General features: G+C 44.2%; 1 protein-coding gene and 1 non-coding gene across 5 annotated transcripts in view; one reads left to right on the plus strand and one right to left on the minus strand.

Annotated features, from left to right (window-relative positions):
- Positions 1-10,744, minus strand: part of tmtc4 (transmembrane O-mannosyltransferase targeting cadherins 4) — a 40,640-nt gene extending 29,896 nt beyond the window's left edge. For 2 of the 4 annotated variants that reach the window (XM_073028803.1, XM_073028806.1), the window contains exons 1-8: positions 10,634-10,744; positions 9,833-10,046; positions 8,480-8,595; positions 5,198-5,414; positions 4,421-4,508; positions 3,560-3,657; positions 3,370-3,462; positions 1,566-1,727 (exon numbers count right to left, since the gene is read on the minus strand). In XM_073028803.1, coding sequence (XP_072884904.1) covers positions 1,566-1,727; positions 3,370-3,462; positions 3,560-3,657; positions 4,421-4,508; positions 5,198-5,414; positions 8,480-8,595; positions 9,833-9,994 — 936 coding nt within the window. In that variant the 5' untranslated portion in view covers positions 9,995-10,046; positions 10,634-10,744. Of the gene's footprint in view, positions 1-1,565; positions 1,728-3,369; positions 3,463-3,559; positions 3,658-4,420; positions 4,509-5,197; positions 5,415-8,479; positions 8,596-9,832; positions 10,047-10,323; positions 10,611-10,633 lie in introns of those variants that run through there. The other 2 variants (XM_073028804.1, XM_073028805.1) reach the window with 2 other exon arrangements.
- Positions 10,745-19,813: 9,069 nt separating this feature from the next.
- trnad-guc (transfer RNA aspartic acid (anticodon GUC)) lies at positions 19,814-19,885 on the plus strand. Its single transcript has one exon. It is a non-coding gene; the product is annotated as a tRNA-Asp (tRNA).
- The last annotated feature ends 411 nt before the right edge of the window (positions 19,886-20,296 follow it).

Here is a 20,296-nt window from a genome sequence, read left to right on the forward strand (position 1 = left end):
TGGGGGGGGGGGGGGTGGTGGTGGTGGTGGTACTGGGGACAGAGATTTTGTGGTTAACAAAGAAACACGGTCTCACACTACCTCTGGTAATGGCACTAAGGGTGCACTGAAATACGGGACCAAACCTTCCATGGATAGAAACTTAAGTTTCATTGAGCTAGTGTTTCTGACCCTGGTTTAGACCACGTACCTGACCATTGCTCCTTACCCTCACTCTGGCCACAAACGGATCATTGATATTTCAGAACTTACCAAGAAGGAACCATGGACTTAATCCATCTCATGGCAAAAAGGATCCCCGGGCAATACAGGTAAGAGCTCTAGAGGAACCATTTGCCAACACTCCCAGTAACAGATGGCCATCCTTATGACTATACAGATCTGCTTATAGTAAGTCAGCAGATAATCAGAATCAGGTTTATTATCACTGTGATTTTTTTTCTTTGTGGTAGCAGTACAGTCCAAAGTAACAAGAATTTAGTTTACAGGGAGATTGGTCACACTTGTTCAAATGACCAAACTTGGTTGAGGGTTGAATAATCAACTCTTTTCTATAAAAGTGTCACTAAATAATCATACAAAGGAGCAGCATGTAACACCACAAACTCAGTGATAGTTACTGAGTGATGGCTCCTGGCTCTCGAAGTTTAATATATTCTGTGCCATTGCAAGAAGCTTCAAGGAGTGAGATTCTGTGATTATATTGCTAGCAGGTGTTGGAGCAGAAAAGCAATGGGCATTTAGTACTACAACTGGAGAACTCACACAACAATCAGGTAGCACTGTGGGGAGCCATTCGACCCGTTAAGTGTATGCTGGCTCAAAGAACCCTCCAGTTGATTCCATATCTTTGCTCCTTTTTCAAACCCTTTGCAAATACCTCATTTTTAAAATGTCTAAATATCTTGAAAACCATTCAATACATCATGTTTTCGAATAGTATAATCTCTATTATAACAAAAATGTAACACTCCCTCATAGCAACTTTTGCCAATTACCTTAAATTTGTGTCTTATGGTTAAGGAAACTCTGCCTGAGCATTCACCCTATCAAAACCATTTCATATTTTAAACTTCCCTTCACATGAAGGAAAACAATTCCATCTTCCCCCACTCTCATTCACGGACAATTTCCAGTTAATTTCCTCTTTAGCTGTGCTAAGGACATGACCTCCTTCCAAAAGACCAGTGCCTAGAATGGACACAGTATTCCAGCTGAGCCATAACCAATTATGTATAATGCAACATTTCCAACACCTGAATGGAGAAATGAAAATCACATCTGGAAGATTATTTCACACAGCGACTGGGAAACGTGATTCATTAAAATTCATGATACATAGGATAACATCTGGATAAAGACTTGAGAAAGAAAGCAACAGAAGGACATGGTGATAAGACGAGGATTGAGAAGAGGCTCATTTGGAGAATAACGCTCTGAAGATTTCATATGCAGCACATATACAATCATGGCATAATTAAGATCTCAAAATGCAAAGACTTTGCAAGCTTTGGATTATAATAATGTAGATGGCTTCGCTTTCAAAAGGAGTGTTGGAAGCTTACTCGCACGAGTGCACTGTCGGCGAACGAGGCTGGGTTATCGACCTCGGTGAACGCCGGTGGGCCAGTGCCCATGATCCTCCAACGACAGTATAGCAGCACGGCTCCGCCCAATGACAATAGGAGGACGCGGGTAAAAAATCCCCTTATCCACGTTAGGCTTCTCTGAGAAGGAAATGGACAGAAAATGAAAGGAACTGGCGCAGGCAAACATTTCAAAAACATTTTAAGAATGCTAAATAACCATAATGATGTGCCACATGACTTGTTCCAATTCTAGGGACACAACAGGCAGCCTGCTGGAAGAACTTGGCAGCAGCATCTGTGAGAGAAAAGGAATTGCCCAAGGTTTTGACCCAAATCATCAAAAAGTCCTTTCTTTCCGCAAATGATGCTTGACCTGCTGAGTTCCTCCAGCAGACTGTTGCTTGCTCCAATTCTACTTTCCTGATAAGTCAAGGGTGCTGAAAACAAGAAGGCATAGGTTTAAGATCAAAAGTAAGACACTTAAAAGTGACATCAGGGGTAGCTTCTTCACACAAAGGCTGGTGTGGAACAGGAATAAGCTGACAGAAGTAGTGGTTGAGGTGGGCGTATTAGCAATATTTAAGTACATGCTAGAAGAGGTTCAGAGAGCGATGGGCCAAAAGCAGGCAGATCAGACGAACTTGCTAGACAATACAGTCAGTATGGATAATTTGGACTGAAGGATCTGTTTCATGTTGTACGGGTCAACAACAAAAGCAATGTACTCTAAAATAAAATTACACAGAACGTACTGCACAGAAACAGGCCTTCAAGTGCAATTAAGTTGCTCAGAATCTTCAGCACAACATACTCCATACCAGCCCTCCCACAATCCTCATCACCTATTCCAACTATATCCTCCAGTTCCTTCCTTTATCCCGATTTTATCCAGCTCCTCTGCTCCAAGCTGGTGTTTCAACAGAAACCATCTCCCACTTTTCTTCCTCCTCTCCCCATCACCAACTCTCCCTCACCTTTGTGCGTCTATCCAGCTTAATCTCAGACACAAGTGACTGCAGATGCTAGAATCTAGAAGGACAATCTGTTGGAGAAACTCAATGGGTTGAGTAGCGTCTGTGGAGGAAAATGAACAGTTGATTCTTCTGGGTTAAGACTTTTCATTTGGACTGAAAAAAAGAGGAGGCCAGTATAAAAAGGGTTGGCGGTAGCGGTGAAGGGTGAAGCAAGAGTGGATCCAGGTGAGGAGATGATGCGCTGGTGAGGGGAGGGGTGAGTGGTAATGATGTCAGAAGCTGGGCGGTGACTGGTGAAAGTGACAAAGGGGCTGGAGAAGATGGGATCTGATAGGAGAGGAAGGTAAAGCATGGACTACAGAGAGATGGGGAGATGAACCAGCTGAAGGGGTGTGCTGGCGATGGGCAGATGGAGCGGGTGAGGAACAGGAAAGTGTTACCATGATGGGGGCCAGCTGGATCAGGTGGAGAGAGAAAAGAGGGGCAAATGGAAAGAGAAAGAGCGATTGCCAAAGAATTTAATGTTGATGCCACCAGGTTGAGAGCACCCAGGAGGAATATGGAGTGCTGAACCTCTAATTTCCCTAGTTATTTCTTCTTTCCTAGAGTCTCTATTCATCCCTGAATCAACCAAAATCACGATAAAGGGAGATTATCACACTGCTGTTCGCGGGAACTTACTTTGTGTGGAATTAGGAGCGGTGTATGTCACATTACAACAATAAGCAGACTTGAAAAGTATATCGTTAACTTTACAGCATATCAGGATGTCCTGAATGAGACGTAATAGGAGAGTCATTTTTTACCTCAGATGTTTTGTCTTTCCCTAACAGGGTTACTCCGAGCTGTAAGATATCCACTTGGCAAACCACTAGTGCATCAAACACTATGTTTACACCCTGTGAGAACAGACAACACGGACAGTGAACATGAACAACTGCAGCAGACAGAAAAGTACAGCATCAGTTTCCAACTGTAAGCAACAAACTTTCTCACCAGCACCGTGATACCCTGCTCCTTGCAAAGCATTGCAACTGCACAAAGCAACAGGCTGGCAAAAATCCAGCAAAGGGAGAACTCTGCAGCCACATGATCTAGAATAACATATAAAGCAATTATTAGCCTTAATTCTCATCTGCATCTACCACGGCATAAAAGCAGTATCATAATAAGCATTTCTGAACTGCAACAACCAAATCCCACCCAGGCCTTGCTCTTCGACACGATCCCATGTCTTCCATGGTCAAATTAACTAGTCCACTCCACTATCTACAGTACTGTGCAAAAGTCTTAGGCACAGATATATATAGCTAGGGTGCCCCAGACCTTTGCACAGTACTGCAGTAATTTTACATATTGTACTGTACTGCTGCAGCATGACGTATGCGAGTGACGATGCACCTGATCTGATATGGGTCTCTATTGTGGACTGAGAGTGGGAGGGGAGCAGGGAGAGGGAAATCATGGTTGGAAAAAGGGGAAGGAGCGGGAAGCACCAGAGAGACATTCTGTCATGATCAATAAAGCAATTGACTGGAATCATGTAACCTTGCCCAATGTCTCGGGGCTGGATGTGTCTGCACCCATGCCACCTACCACCCCCACACACATTCTCTACCATCTGTCCCACACTCCTCCCGTGCCAATCCATCCTCACCTTTTCCAACATCCTTTACTCCTGCCAGATTTACAGACTCACTGTGCTCCACATTGACAAATACAGTACTGTGCAAAAGTCTTAGGTACCCTAGCTATATATGCCTTAGACTTTGGCACTGTCTCTACTTGCAAGCAGCGATCTCCAGGATGTGTGGTACAAGCATTCTACAAACAACGACACTTAACAATTATACGTACACTTTCTGAAGGCTTTACAGTAACTGATGAAGGACAACAAAAAGAACAGAGCACAAAGCAGGTCTGCTCTGCCAACAATACCAGCAACCTGGAAGACATAAATCAGAAAGGTGCTCTTGTCAATGTTAGGCAGTCAATGTAATGCACGCCGTTTTGCCCAATCTTTACCCTCCCTGACTTTCAGCTCGTCACAAGATCTGCTGCCCATGTCCTAACTCCCACCACATCGCACTCACCATTTGCGGGCTGATCTTCACTGGTCCCCTGTATAGTAACATCTCCATTTTAAAATCCTCACCCTACATTTAAATCCTTCCTTCAGGGCTGGCACTTCCCGACCTCTGTTATCTCTTCCAGCCAAAAAAATCCCAACAAAATGTGATTACTTCCAATACCAGTCTCTATTGATTCCCCATACACAGGTGTCCTTCAGTGGCCCAGCTCCTATGCTCTGGAATTCCCTCTCCTTGTTCTTTGGGACCCTATCCTTCCACAAACAAGCACTGATCCCTTGCCTCTGTGCCCTATAATGTAGCTCCATGTCAAAATCTGTCTAATCAAAAATCTTGGACCATTATCAAAGATAAATAAAGTTCCTGCAGATTGAAAACTATCCTTCCTACTAAAAATGAAATAAATTTGAACTTCCATTACAGTACTTGAGCTGCCTAGGTGAAATATGAAAGTGTAGTGTTAGTGATGGACACAACTATTACGATATAAACAGATGTGACCCCACCAGTCGTGTCTTAAACATGACTTCAAGTGCCCACTTACACTCTCAGTGTGCACTGGATGAACGGCAAAGAGCAAAGCAGCTAGAAATGATGCTTTTGGCGCCTTATTAAGCAGCTTCCCTCTTTCATCATGTACCAGACCACCCAGAAGTACCGAGAACACATCGAGCATCATTACAGAAATGACACTGTGCAGTGCGATGTTGACGACATGAAACCCAATTGGGTGCAATCCTCCAGCCACAAGATAGTTCAATCTAAAAGAAAACACAGACAATTCAAAAACTTATGCAGAAGCGTGCTATGATATGGTGATATGTTATATGAATGTACTTTAAGTACACACAAAATAGAAGCAGAAGGCTGCCATTTGGCCCTTTTTGCCTGCTATAGCATTCATCAAGATCATGGCTAAACTCTCACTTCAACGTCACCTTCTCCTGCTTATTCCCAGATCTCTTGATTTCCTTAATAGCCAGAAATCTATCAATGTCTTGAATGGATACAGTGACCACAGTACTCTGGGCTAAAGAATTTTAAAGTTTCTCCAACTTCTGAATGAAGATGGCTCTCCTTATCCAGTCCTAAATGGACCTTATTTGGAGATTGTGACCCCCTGATTTCAGATTCCCTAGCCAAGGATATGTTTTTCCTGCATATAGCTTGTTTAAGCCCATGAGAATATTCTAGGTGTTAAAGACATCATGTCTTTTCAAGAGTTATATTACACAAGATAAAAATAGGCCCTTCAGATCACCTCGCTTATTCAAGCTAGCCGCAATTGCCTGCATTCGGCCAACATCCCTCGAAACCTTTGTAAATGTCCTTTAAACATTGTAATCATTCCTGCCTCTACACCTTCCTCTGTAAGCTCATTTCACAAGATGGGTGACCAATATCCTTCTTAAACCTAGAGAACCCAGGCCTAGTCTATGCAGCCTCTCCTATGTTATGTTACCAGGTAAAACAGCTGTTAAAGACCATTGATCTAATTCTCCTTGGACTTGAATATACAATTAGGACCACACACTTGTTAAGGCACCTGAGGCTACGTCCACACTACATCGGATAAATCCGTGACCGAAGCTTTTTCTCTTCGTTTTTACCCTCTGTCCACACTAAAACAGTGTTTGCATCCCCCGAAACCGGAGCTTTTCAGAAACGCTGTCCAGGGTGTGTAACTTTGAAAACACCGCTTGGGCAGATCAGTGTGGATGGGGTAACGAGAAAAATCTGAAAACACTGTCAGACGGCAGCATGCCATTTCATTGTTTTCCTGAACACAAACCCCACACACAATCTAACAATTTCAGAACAGATGGCAACAAGACTGAAGCCAGAAGAGTTAGAAATGTACTCACCAAATACTTTGACCCATAACTTACTGAATAAATAAGTATATTCACTTTGCCCTGTTTTCTGTCCTTGCTTGTATGAAGGTGGTTTACCTATTTATGCAAATACTTCTCTGACAATAGATGTTTAACAGCCTAATGTAAACCATGGAAATACAAGATAACACTGATGCAGACATGTTTTACACATTTAACAAGGTGCTTTATTAATGCAACAGAGTTCGTCAGTTTTTCAATGTTTGTCATCAGCCGGGTCATACTGTGCATGAACTCCCTATCGGTTGCCTCCATATGCTCCAGTATTTGTTTTTTTTTTTAACTTTTAAGTTCTCCTGCGCGAGAGCCAACAGCTGTCCGTCGTTTGGCAATATCCTTTTAAGTTTATCTAGTCTGTAACTGAACAAACACGCACCGTCTTTCATAGCGAGATTCGACACCAAACATGTCGCTTGTTTTCGGTAGATGTATCCTGCGCATGCGCAGTAGGAGGAGATTCGCCAAAATATCCGTTTCAATGTGGACAGAGATATTTTTGAAAACGCCTAGCGTGGATGCCTATTGTTTTTATGCGAAACCGGCGTTTTCAAAATTATCCGGTCTAGTGTGGATGTAGCCTAAGTAACAAGTAAACAGGGGTGTGTTATGACTAATACACCCTGCACGTACAAGCATTGCACCTCGTTGATTTGATGTGGAAAGGATAATAGCTTCAAGCTCCTGGGTGTTGACATCTCAGGAGCAGCAACGCATTGATGCATGCCACTGAATACCTATGCAAATTTTTACACATGTATGGCAGAGAACACCGAGAGGTCAAATCACAGCCTGCCATGAAGCTTGCAATAAGCAAGGGGTCCGTGGAGCCTGGGTTGGGAACCCCTGGTTTTTAGTGGGGATCAGCATGTGGAAATATATTTTAGCCATTAGTGAGACTTGGTTATAGAAAAGGCACAACTGGCAGCTTAATATCCCAGGGTTTTGTTTTAGCTTCAATAGAGGGGCAGGTGTTAAAGGAGGGACGGGTAGCATTACTCATCAGGGTAAGTGTCACGGTGTTGCTCAGACAGGATAGGCTGGAGAGCCCGCCTACCGAGGCTCTATGGGTGGAACTGAGGAACAAGAAAGGGATTTAGAGGAGCAAATCTGTAGAGAGCTAGAAGATAGCAAGAAACACAAGGTTGCAATAATAGGTGATCTTAACTTTCCACATACTGGCTGGGACTCCCAAACTGCAAAAGGATTGAATGGGACAAAGTTTGTCAAATTTGTTTAGGAAAGTTCCCTTAATCAATATGCAGAGGTCCCAACTAGACAGGGCGTAATATTGGATATTAGGGAATGAGATAGGACTGGTAAGAGTGTGTGCAGGGGAATACTTTGGATCTAGTGATCATAATTCCAGTACGTTCAAGATAATTATGGAGAAGGATAGAACTGGTCCTCGGGTTGAGATTCTAAACTGGAGGCGTGGATTTGTTGTGTTCTGGCAAAATGATAGCTGCAAGTGAGAGGACTTCATTTACACTTTTATCCCTCATCAGGAAGGCCTCAGGACTTTGGTTCTTTCTGGAAAACAGATCCAACTAGTTACTCTCCACCACCATTCCCCTCTGTTGTGCTTACACTCAACAACTTCTGTCTTGGCCCTTCACAAACATGAGCCCCAGTTAGGCCTGCCTTCTCGTTGGCAGCAGGGACCATGCATGTTCCAAACCTACTCTGGAACTACTCCCTAACCCTTTCTCCACTACACGGACGACTGCATTGGTGCTGCTTCCTGCGCCTGTGCAGAGTTCATCAATTTCTTCACAAAGTGCCTTTGTGCGTTGCTCTAGATTTAAAGCATCTGCAGTCTCTCGTGCATTCCTAAAACAGGCTTGTATTGCCAACAGAGGAGGATGGATCACAGATTGAAAGCTGAATTTAAAAAATGGACCAAGTCCTTTCACAATAACACACAGACTTACCTGAACGTTAGCACTGTAAGTGGTCGGTAGGATTTGTGACTGGTATTGCTAATAAGATTAGTTCCCCAGAAGTCATGCTCCCAAAGGTTGCCAAGTGATGTTTCTGGTCTAAGGTCCTGACACACAAAAGAAACGCCAAAAGTTAAATGATCGACAAACCATTTTCACACAGCTATCATGAAATCAGGCAGATGGACTCATTTTAGCCCCCTTTTGCCCTTCTAATTTATTTTTAAGTACCCCACACACTCCCAATACTCCCCTGTTCCCAGCTCCTTTAACTGCCATATGCTTCCTTCCTTTACCTGGCCCTACAAGATCCCATGACATCTGAGTTCCCTTGGAATTGCTTACTTGTTTGTTGAGATACTGTGTGGAATAGGCCCTTCCAGTCCATTTTTCCCACACCACCCAGCAATCCCCCAATTTAATCCTAGCTTAATTACAGGACAATTTACAATGGCCTATTAACCTACCAACCGGCATGTCTTTGGATTGTGGGTGGAATCTGGAGCAGACGGAGGAAACCCCACACAGCCACAGGGAGAAAGTGCAAACAGGCACTGGTGGGAATTGAACCCGTATTGCCTGTACTGTAAAGCCCTGTGCTAACCACTATGCAGCCCACTTGAAAGGTGATTGTTATTCTTCCAGATCTATGTCTGCCTGGTCCTGCCTTATTATTACTGAAATCAGCCTTCAATTTAGGACCTGAATTTACAAGCCATCCTTAGCTCTTCCTGTAACTGTCTTGAAAGTCACAAAGTTAGGATCAATGCACTCCCACTGACATTCCAACTACCTGCCTAGGCACATTACATAAGATTCCCCATTTTCTTGAGCAAGACACACAAAAAAGGGCGTCACAATAGCATAGCAGTTAGTGGGACACCATGGCAGCTCAGGGCATTGTAGTTCGGAGTTCAATTCTGACATCCTCTATAAGAAAACTTGTACATTCTTCCCATGTGCACGTTGGGTTCTTCTGGGGGCTCTGGCTCCTCCCACAGTACAAAGATGTACCGGTTAGAAAGTTAATTATAAATTGTCCTGTGATTAGTTTGGGGCTAAATAGGTGGGTTACGGTGTGACACAGTTCGTTAGGCTAAAAATGCTTGTCTGTACTGTATGCCTAAACAAAGCTGCAGGAGCTCAGCAGGTCAGGCAACATCTATGGAGAGAAATACACGGTTGACATTTCGGGCTGAGACCCTTCATCAGGTCCAGAAGGAAAGAGGACAGAAGCCCAAATCAAAGGGGATAGGGAGGGAGAAGGAGTGCAAACTGGTAGGTGATAGATGTACAATATTAACTAGTTTTAAGTACCAGGATTTTCAAATTTTAATCTCATACCATATTGTTGATTATAGCCTCTGAATCGTCAAAGACAAAGTCTCCATCGTAACTGATGCCGAAGCACAGAAGGGCCAGTGAAGCAACAACAGCCTTTGCCCAAGGACGAGGGAGTTGGGGGATGGGTAGAGCATTGTCCAAGCTCCATTCACTCTGCAGCATTGTGCTATATCCTGGGCCACCACTGTGACTCTGGTTTTCGCCTATCCATAACCTGGGAAGGAGAACAGAGTAAGATATGGATAAACAGCTTCTGAGAATTCAGGAACTTCATTTTAATGGGGCAGAAAATGATGGACTGAATGTATAGTTTAATAGCTACAGATCCTGGTGAATGGGCTCCTACATTGCAATGTCACCCACCCCCACCTCAGTCAGCCACACACACACACACAATGAAAACCTCAAATAGGACCTTTCAGCACGTTGCAAACAATAAACTACTTCTGACGTGGGGCCAGATGTTGAAATGTCTGAGAATGGCAGCCAACCTGTGCAAGGTATGATCCCATGAGCATCAATCTGATTCCAGGAGGTTCTCTTGTGTCTCCTCCACAGACACTCAGGAGGGAGAGGGGTCAGACGTTCAGGGAGGAAGGGGAGATTGTGGAAGACGAGGAGAAATGCGGGCATGCTCCCAAGTTACTGCCTCATCCCTGGAGAAGAAAACCTTTACATTTCAGATAGCTTCCCACCCGCAATTCTTCTGCCGACAAAAGCCGCATCCCTCTGTAGTCCCCCCAGCCCTGGAAATCTAACTTTGTTGGTTTTATTTCATTCGTTTTTGCATTTTTTTTTTACCTCCCGGGAAATAAGGTCGCGGGCCCCGGAACCGTCCGTCCACTGGAGATGAGGGGAACCAAGGTGTGAACACCGCCGGTGTGCGTGGAACGGGGGAAGAGGTTTAATGTACCACCCGCGTCCAGCCCGCCTCCGGTCCGAGCCACTGTACGCATGCGCGGCGAGTCCGGGGACCTAAACTGTAATCCCCAGTGATGCAAAATTAGCCCCAGGACCCGTTTCTCATAAAATTATCAGCAACAACCCTTCGACCCAGTTTGTCCATGCTGACCAAGATTCCCATCTAAGCTAATTCCATTTGCGAAGTTTGGCCCACATCCTTAAGTCTTTCCTATCCATGTATTTATCGAGCTGTCTTTTAACTGTTGTTATTGCTTCAACTTCTTCTTCTGGCAGCTTTTACCATATACACACACCACTATGTGTGAGCAAGTTGCCCATTGGGTCCCTTTTAAACATTTCCCCTCTCACCCTAAACCTATGCCCTTTTGTTTTTGATTCTCCCAACACTAGGAAAAAAGACTGTGTATTCACCCTATCTATACCCCTCATGACTTTATACAACTCCTTAAGCTCACCCCTCAGTCTCCTACACTCCAAGGAGTAGAGTCCTAGCCTACCAACCTGATGCACCATCAATAACTCACGCTGAGACTTAGGAAGTGAGATATCGGCTTTTATTGACTGGAAGAATAAACAGCACTACATCCTGGGGAAAATGAGGGAGAGCAGCAGCCCACAGTCGCCTTTATACAGGGGTCTGTGGGAGGAGCCACAGGAGCAGTCAGCAGGGTCTGTGGGAGGAGCCACAGGAGCAGTCAGACAGGTATATCTAGTTCACCACACAACCTCTTCCTAAAACTCTCAAGTTCTGGTAGATAGATAGATAGATAGATACTTTATTCATCCCCATGGGGAAATTCAACTTTTTTTCCAATGTCCCATACACTTGTTGTAGCAAAACTAATTACATACAATACTTAACTCAGTAAAAAATATGATATGCATCTAAATCACTATCTCAAAAAGCATTAATAATAGCTTTTAAAAAGTTCTTAAGTCCTGGCGGTAGAATTGTAAAGCCTAATGGCATTGGGGAGTATTGACCTCTTCATCCTGTCTGAGGAGCATTGTATCGATAGTAACCTGTCGCTGAAACTGCTTCTCTGTCTCTGGATGGTGCTATGTAGAGGATGTTCAGAGTTATCCATAATTGACCGTAGCCTACTCAGCGCCCTTCGCTCAGCTACCAATGTTAAACTCTCCAGTACTTTGCCCACGACAGAGCCCGCCTTCCTTACCAGCTTATTAAGACGTGAGGCGTCCCTCTTCTTAATGCTTCCTCCCCAACACGCCACCACAAAGAAGAGGGCGCTCTCCACAACTGACCTATAGAACATCTTCAGCATCTCACTACAGACATTGAATGACGCCAACCTTCTTAGGAAGTACAGTCGACTCTGTGCCTTCCTGCACAAGGCATCTGTGTTGGCAGTCCAGTCTAGCTTCTCGTCTAACTGTACTCCCAGATACTTGTAGCATTCTTGTTCATCTTTCCAGCTTGATGCATTTCCTGTAACGCTACCAACTGTACATAATATTTTAGGTGTAGCCTCACTAATGTCTTCACTCAGTGCCCTGACTGATGAAAGCCAGAAGTTCAAAGTAAATTTATTATCAAAGCACAGTACTGTATTTGTCAACGTGGAGTGGAGCGCAAGTTTGTAAATTTGGTGGGAGCAAAAGATGTTGAGAATGGTGAGGCTGGAGCGCCGCTGGAGGGGTGTGGGACAGATGGCAGAGAAGCAGTGCCAGGGGCAAGGGGTGGTGCAGGTACAGACACACCCAATCCCGGAGACAACAGGCAAGGCCATTTGATTCCAAACAATTGGTTCATTGGTCATCACAGAAGTCTCTCTGATGCTTCTTGCTCCCTCCCCTCTCCATTCCCTTTTCTCCCCCAACTATGGTTCCCCTCTTCCTGCCCCCTTCCCACTCTCAGCCCACAATAGAGACTCGGATCAAAATTCGGTTTATCCTCACTCACATACGACATGAAATTTGTTTTCTTTTGTGGGAGGTTCTGCAGATTTTTGTGTCTCCTTGAAACATTTTTACTTTGTCATGATGCAGCCAGGTCTACTTTAATATCCATAAGAAATGTAAGCAAGAAATGGCCATACCACTCGCTGTGCTAACTTTCATGTTCCTGACTTATTTCTTATCTCAGGAATATTTTTCTTCATCAACCCACATCTCATGATTTATTTTATATCTACCTATCTCTGTCCTGAATGTGTTCAGCAACTGGCTCACCACAGCTGAGAAAAATCAATAAAGCTGCAGCTGCTGAATACCTGTAATTGAACAGAGAATACACAGCAGGTCAGGCAGCATCCGCCAAAAGAGAAACAGGAGTAACTGCGTCAAACATTGTCAAAACATTTTTGATCTGAAAGTTTCACTTTGTTTCTGTTTCTTCCACCAATGTTGTCTGCCTGCCAAGTGCTTCCAGCGCTTTGTGACTCTGCAGACCTCTTGGACAGAGAATTCTCAATGTTCACCAACTCCTGGGTGATGAAACCTGTGTTGTGAACCCCTGAATGAAAGAAGCTACAGAAAGTTGTAAAATTATTTAGCTCCATCTTGGGTACTAGCCTCCATAGTATCCAAGACATCTTCAAAGAGCGGTGCCTCAGAAAGGTGACGTCCATTATTAAGGAGCCCCATCAGCCAGGACATGCCCTCTTCACACTGTTACCATCAGGTAGGAGGTACAGAAGCCTGCAGGCACACACTCAGCGATTCAGGAACATTTCTTCCCCTCTGCCATCCAATTCCTAAATGGACTTTGAACTCATGAACACCATGTCACTATTTTCTATATTATTTCTGTTCTGCACTATTTTTGATCTATTTAATATATGTTTCTACTTACTATTATTGATTTACTTATCTATCTTTTTCTTTCTATATTATGTATTGCATTGAACTGCTGCTGTTAAGTTAACAAATTTCACGTCATATGCCAGTGATAATAAACCTGATTGTGATTCTAAATACCCTCTGAGAGGAAGCATCATCACTTAACAGCTTTGTCGATTTCACCACCAAGAATAACTGTTCCTGACCCTGGTGGCGTAGGACCTGAGGCATCTGTACCTCCTGCCTGATGACAGAACAGAGTATTGCCTGGATAATGGGGGTCCTTGATGATGGAAGCTGCTTTCTCATGCCAGTGCTCCATGTAAAGGCGCTCCATGATGGGGAGGGCTTTTGCTTGTGGTGTCAAGAATTCCTGTCTCTCCACAAATGCCACTTGACCAGCTGGAGTTCCTCCAGCCAATTGTCAGAATCAAAAATCAGGTTTATTATCACAAACGTATGTCATGAAATCTGTTGTTTTGTGGCAACAGTACAATGTAAGACATGAAGGGGTAACGTTCGTGGCTTCATGAACCATTCAGAAATCTGATGGCTCAGGGGAAGAAGCTGTTTCTGACTCGTTGAGTGTGGGCCTTCTCCCTGATGGTCCTAACGAGAACAGGGCAAGACCCAGATGATGAGGATCCTTAATGATGAATAATGCTTCTCGAGGTACTACCTCTTCAAGATGTCCTTGACTGTGTCCATGAGGCAACTGCTGCCTCTTGTGATCCTCTGCATTGGCGCCTCCATACCAGGATGTAATTGGCAGAATGTTTCCTGAGGAGACTGAGGTCCTTTAACATCTGCCGGACGATGCTGAGGATGTTCTACGAGTCTGTGGTGGCCAGTGCTATCATGTTTGCTGTTGTGTGCTGGGGCAGCAGGCTGAGGGTAGCAGACATCAACAGAATCAACAAACTCATTCGTAAGGCCTGTGATGTTGTGGGGGTGGAACTGGATCCTCTGATGGTGGTGTCTGAAAAGAGGATGCTGTCCAAGTTGCATGCCATCTTGGACAATGACTCCCATCCACTCCATAATGTACTGGTTAGGCACAGGAGTACATTCAGCCAGAGACTCATTCCACCGAGATGCAACACTGAGCGTCATAGGAAGTCATTCCTGCCTGTGGCCATCAAACTTTACAACTCCTCCCTCGGAGTGTCAGACACCCTGATTTACTTATTATTATTTAATTATTTATGGTTTTATATTGCTATATTTCTTCACTACTCTTGGTTGGTGCGGCTGTAACGAAACCCAATTTCCCTCGGGTTCAATAAAGTATGTCTGTCTGTTTGTTGTGCCCTGAGTGTACAGGGAGACGGAGATTCCTAATATCGCTTAGAGGGGGTTTGCGGGGAAGAGGACGAGGACTGTTAGATCAGCTAGGATCCTTCTGAAGGTCAGAACCGTTTCAATGGGCTGAATGTTGGTCCCCTAACTCTTGCTTTTTGACCACAACAGCAAGGAAGTTTACATTATCCAGAGCAGCCAGAAGCAACTCCTGCCTAAGCAAGGACCTGGACCCTCTGTGCTTTGTCTATCGTCACAATAGGTCTAAGTGGATACAATCTCCCTGGCTCCCCACTCAGCCTTGGATCACCTGGACAACAGCAATACCTACGTCAGGCTGCTGTTTATTGACTGCAGCAGGGCGTTCAACACAATCATGCCCTCAGTACTCATCAACAAACTCCAAAACTTGACTGCCTGTACCTCCCTCTGCAACTGGATCCTTGATTTCCTCATCAGGAGACCACAGTCAGCGCAGACAGGAAATAACATCTGCTCTTCACTGACAATCAACACGGGCACACTTCAAAGATGCATGTCTAGCCCACTGCTTTACTCTCTCTACACCCACGACTGTGTGGTCAGACACAGCTCAAACACCATCTATTAATTTGCCGATGACACAACCGTTGTTGGCTGAATTTCAGATAGTGATGAGGAGGCATACAGGAATGAGATAGATCGGTGAGTGGTGTCAACATCACTCTAGGACGAAAGGGCACAGCCTCAGAATATAAGGACCTCTCTGTAGAACAGAGATGAAGAGTACTGTATTTTCTTTGGCCAAGTGGTGAATCTGTGGAATTCATTGCCACGGACGGGTGAGCAGGCCAAGTTGTTGGGTATATTTAAGGCAGAGGTTGGTGGGTTCTTCATTAGTAGAGGGTATCAAAGCAGGAGAACTGGGTTGAGCAGGAGAGTAAATCGGCCATGCTGGAATGGGGAAGCAACCTCAATGGGCCAAATAGCCTAATTCTCCTTTCTACAGGAGCTCTATTGAGAGCGTCCTCTCTGGCTGCATCACTGTGTGGAACGGAAGCCGCAAGGCATCGGACTACAAGATCCTACTGAGGACAGTGGAAACCACCGAGCGGATCACTGAAGTCTCACTCCCCCCCTACACCCCACTATTTGTGAGATTTACTGGGAGCATTGTAGAGAATTGTTGAGGATCCCTACCACCCAAACTACAATCTCTTTGACCCACTATCATCAGGAAGGAGGCACTGAAGCATCAGGACTAGGATTACCAGACTGGGTAACAGCTTCTTCCCCCAGGCTGTGAGACTCGTGAATACCCTGCTACCACCCAGGTCTCATCATTAGGACGGTGAGCTGCTTACTGTTTGTCTGTGCTGCACACTTCCCATGGATTTCTAATTATATTTTATGAACTTATTTGTGATCATATTTTGCTTGATCTGCTCTGTGTGATATATGTATTGTGGGTACCATGGTGGGGAGGGACGTTGTTTCCATAGGTTGTGTATATGTACAGTCAGATGACAATAAACCTGAACTTGAACTCTTGTGGTCTTGCGTTTCAGTTCAGTGACCTTTGGTTAGAGTTGAGAAGAGTTCGAAAGCAGAAAGTTTCGGGGAGTTCTGCCCAATGTCTTGATACTAATATTTATCCCTCTACCACATTACCAAAATAATGTGGAATATAGCAACAGGTGTACTTTTAAGTTCGATTTTTTTGTTAAAACTGGGACATCCTGAAGAGAGAATTCAGGGAGCTAGGCAGAAAGCTGAGAAGTAGGACCTCCCGGGTAGTAAATTTCTGGCTTGGTTCCTGTGCCACGTGCCAGTGAGGGTAGAAACAGGACGATCTGACAGATTAATGTGTGGCTGAGAAGCTGGTACTGGGGCAGGGCTTCAGATTCTTGGATCACTGGGATCTCCTCTGGAGGAGGTATGACATGTACACCTGAACGTATAGGCAGGTTTGTTAGAGTTGTTGGGGACGGTTTAAACTAATTTGGCAGGGAAGTGGGAACCAGAGTGAAGGGACTCAGGATAGGACGGATGGTAAAAAAGCAAAGATAGCGTGCAGTCAGACTGGCAGGAAGGGCAGGCAGATGATAGGACAAAATTGCAGCCAGCAGGATCTGTATCAGTGCATTAGGGATGCAGAATCAAAAAGTATAGCAAATACAGTACTCAAAGTGTTATATCGCAATGCACGGAGTATAAGAAATAAGATGGGTGATTTATTACAGATCATCAGGCCATCACTGAATCGTGGCTGAAGGATGGTTGTGGTTGGGAGCTGTATGTCCAAGGTTACGCGTTATATCAGAGGGTTAGGAAGGTAGGCAGAGGAGCTGGCGTGGCTCTGCTGGTGAAGAATGGCATCAAATCAGAAGAAAGATGTGACATAGGATTGGAAGATGAATCCTTGTGGATTGAGTTAAACTGCAAAGGTAAAAGGATCCCGATGGCAGTTATGTACAGGCCTCCCAACGGTAGGTGGCATGTGGACCATAGATTACAATGGGCAATAGAAAAGGCGTGTCAAAAGGGCAATGTTATGGTTTGTTGTTGAGCCTACCAGGGGATCAGATATACTGGATTGGGTGTTATGTAATAAACTGGAAGTGATTAGGCAGCTGAAGGTAAAAGAACCCTTAGGAACCAGTGACCACAATACAATTGAGTTCAACTTGAAATCTGATAGAGAGAAAATAAAGTCTGATGTAGCAGTATTTCAGTGGAGTAAGGGAAATTACAGTGGTATGAGAGGGGAGTTGGCCAAAGTAAACTGGAAGGAAATGCTGGCAGGGATGACAGCAGAGGAGCAGTAGCAGAGTTTCTGGGAAAAAGGTTTGGGAAGTTTTTAAAAACCTACAGAGAGCATCTGAAAGAATCTTTAGGAGGGAAAAGATGAAATATGAAAGCAAGCTAGCAAACAATATTAAAGTGGATAGTAAAAGCCTTTCCAAGTATGTAAAAAATAGAGAGATGAGAGTGGATATAGGATCACTAAAAATGGTTCCGGAGAAGTAATAGTGGCAGACAAGGAGATAGTAAGTATATTGCATCAGTTTTCACTGTGGAAGACACAAGCAAAGAGTCAATGAATGGTGTGAGGGAAGAGAAGTGAGTGCAGTTACTATCACAAGTGAAAAGGTGCTCAAAAAGCTGAAAAACTTAATGGTACATAAGTCACCTAGGCCAGATGAACTGCATCCTAGGGTTCTGAAAGAGGTAATGGTAGAGATTGTGGAGGCATTAGTAATGATCTTTCAAAAAAACATTGGACTTCAGCATGGTGCCAGGGGGCTGGAAAATTGCAAATGTCACTTCACTCCTTAAGAAAGGAGGAAGGTAGCAGAAAGTAAATTATAGATCAGTTAGTCTGATCTCAGTGATTGGGAAGATGTTGGAGTCAATTGTTAAGGATGAAGTTATGGATTACCTGGCAATACAGGACAAGATAGGACAAAGTCAGCATGGTTTCCTTAAGGGAAAGTCTTGCCTGACAAACCTGTTTGAAGTTTTTTCAGGAGATTACAAGTAGGATAGATAAATGGGATGCAGAGGATGTTGTACATTTGGACTTTCAGAAGGCCTTTGACAAGGTGCCATTCCTGAGGCTGCTTACCAAGTTAAGAACCTGTGGTATTACAGGAAAGTTACTGGCATGGTTAGAGAATTGGCTGATTGGTAGAAGGCAGCAAGTGGGAATAAAAGGATACTTCTTTGGTTGGCTGCCAGTGACTAGTGGTCTGCAGGTGTTGATGTTGGGACTGCTTCTTTTTATGCTGCATATCAATGATTTAGATGATGGAATTATTTATTGCCAAGTTTGCAGATGATATGAAGATTGGTGGCGGGGCAGGTTGTGTTGTGGAAACAGGTAGGATGCAGGTCTTAGATTAGGAGAATGGGCAAGAGAGTGACAAATGAAATACAATGTTGGAAAATGCATGGTCATGCACTTTGGTAGTACAAATAAATGTGCAGACTATTTTCTAAATGGGGAGAAAATCCAAAAATCTGAGATGCAAAGGGACTTTGGAGTCCTTGTGTAGAACACCCTAAAGGTTAACTTGAGTCGGTGGTGAGGAAGGCAAATGTGATGTTAGCATTCATTTCAAGAGGTCTAGAATACAAGAGCAAGGATGTGATGCTGAGGCTTTATAAGGCACTGGTGAGATCTCACTTTGAGTATTGTGAACAGTTTTGGGCCCCTGTGCTGGCATCGGAGAGGGTCCAGAGGAGGTTCACAAGGATGATTCTGGGAATGAAAGGGTTATCATATGAGCAACATTTGATAGCTCTGGTTCTGTTCTCACTGGAATTTAGAAGGATGAGGGGGGATCTCATTGAAACCTTTTGAATGTTGAAGAGCCTCGACAGAGTAGATGTGAAAAGGATGGGGGAGTTTAGGACAAGATGGCAAAGCCTCAGGATAGAGGGGCGTCTATTTAGAACAGAGATGCGGAGAAATTTCTTTAGCCAGAAGGTGATGAATTTGTGGAATTTGTTACCACGTGCCGCAGTGGAGGCCAGGTTGCCGGGTGTATTTAAGGCAGAGCTAGATAGGTTCTGGATTGGCCACGGTATCAAAGGTTACAGGGAAAAGGCTGGGGAGCTGGGCTGAGGAGGGGAAGAAGGATCAACCATGATTGAATGGTGGAGCAGACTTGATGGGCCTGCTGGCCTAATTCTGCTTCTACCTCTAATGATCTTATGGAAAAGTTATAGTTAAATTTCACCAGTTAAGGAGTGTAATGGAATAACAAAAGTCTTTTGCAAATGATTGCAAATTCGCGTTTCAATTTAAATAAATGAAATTAAAAAAACACATTTTAATGAAATGATATAGATTCTTTGGCGATTTAACCTTTGGAGTGGCTGGTTGGTTGAATTAGCCACGTGAAGCACAGAAACCTAAAGCTGACGTGCGTAACCTGATAAGCAGTACTGAGGATGCCTCAGCATGCCGAGTCCTCGGTAGTATAGTGGTTAGTATCCCCGCCTGTCACGCGGGAGACCGGGGTTCAATTCCCCGCCGGGGAGGCCTCTGCTTTTTCCCTCAAACAAATCGTCGACTTTCTCATTATATTACTTAGTTCAAAATATAATTTTTGAAATATTTCAAATATAAGTTAATGTATATGTTTTTTTAAAAAAAAAATCAGATGCCGTTATAATTGGAAAAGCCCACACTTTCTGGTTCAAAGGTTCAATTCAACGTCAGATAAATGTATACAATATACATCCTGAAATGCTTTTCCTTCGCAAAACATCCACGAAAACAGAGGAGTGCCCCAAGGAATGAACGACAGTTAGAACCCCAAAGTCCCCCCCCCCCCCCTCCGGCGTGTAAGCAGCGGCGAGCAACAATCCCCCTGCCCCACCACCGGCAAAACACAGTTGCAATTCTCTTCGGAGGTTTTACAGTCTTTAAAAGAACCTTTGTACTAGAAA

This window comes from Hemitrygon akajei, chromosome 2 (assembly GCF_048418815.1).
Source record: "Hemitrygon akajei chromosome 2, sHemAka1.3, whole genome shotgun sequence".
NCBI lineage: Eukaryota > Metazoa > Chordata > Chondrichthyes > Myliobatiformes > Dasyatidae > Hemitrygon > Hemitrygon akajei.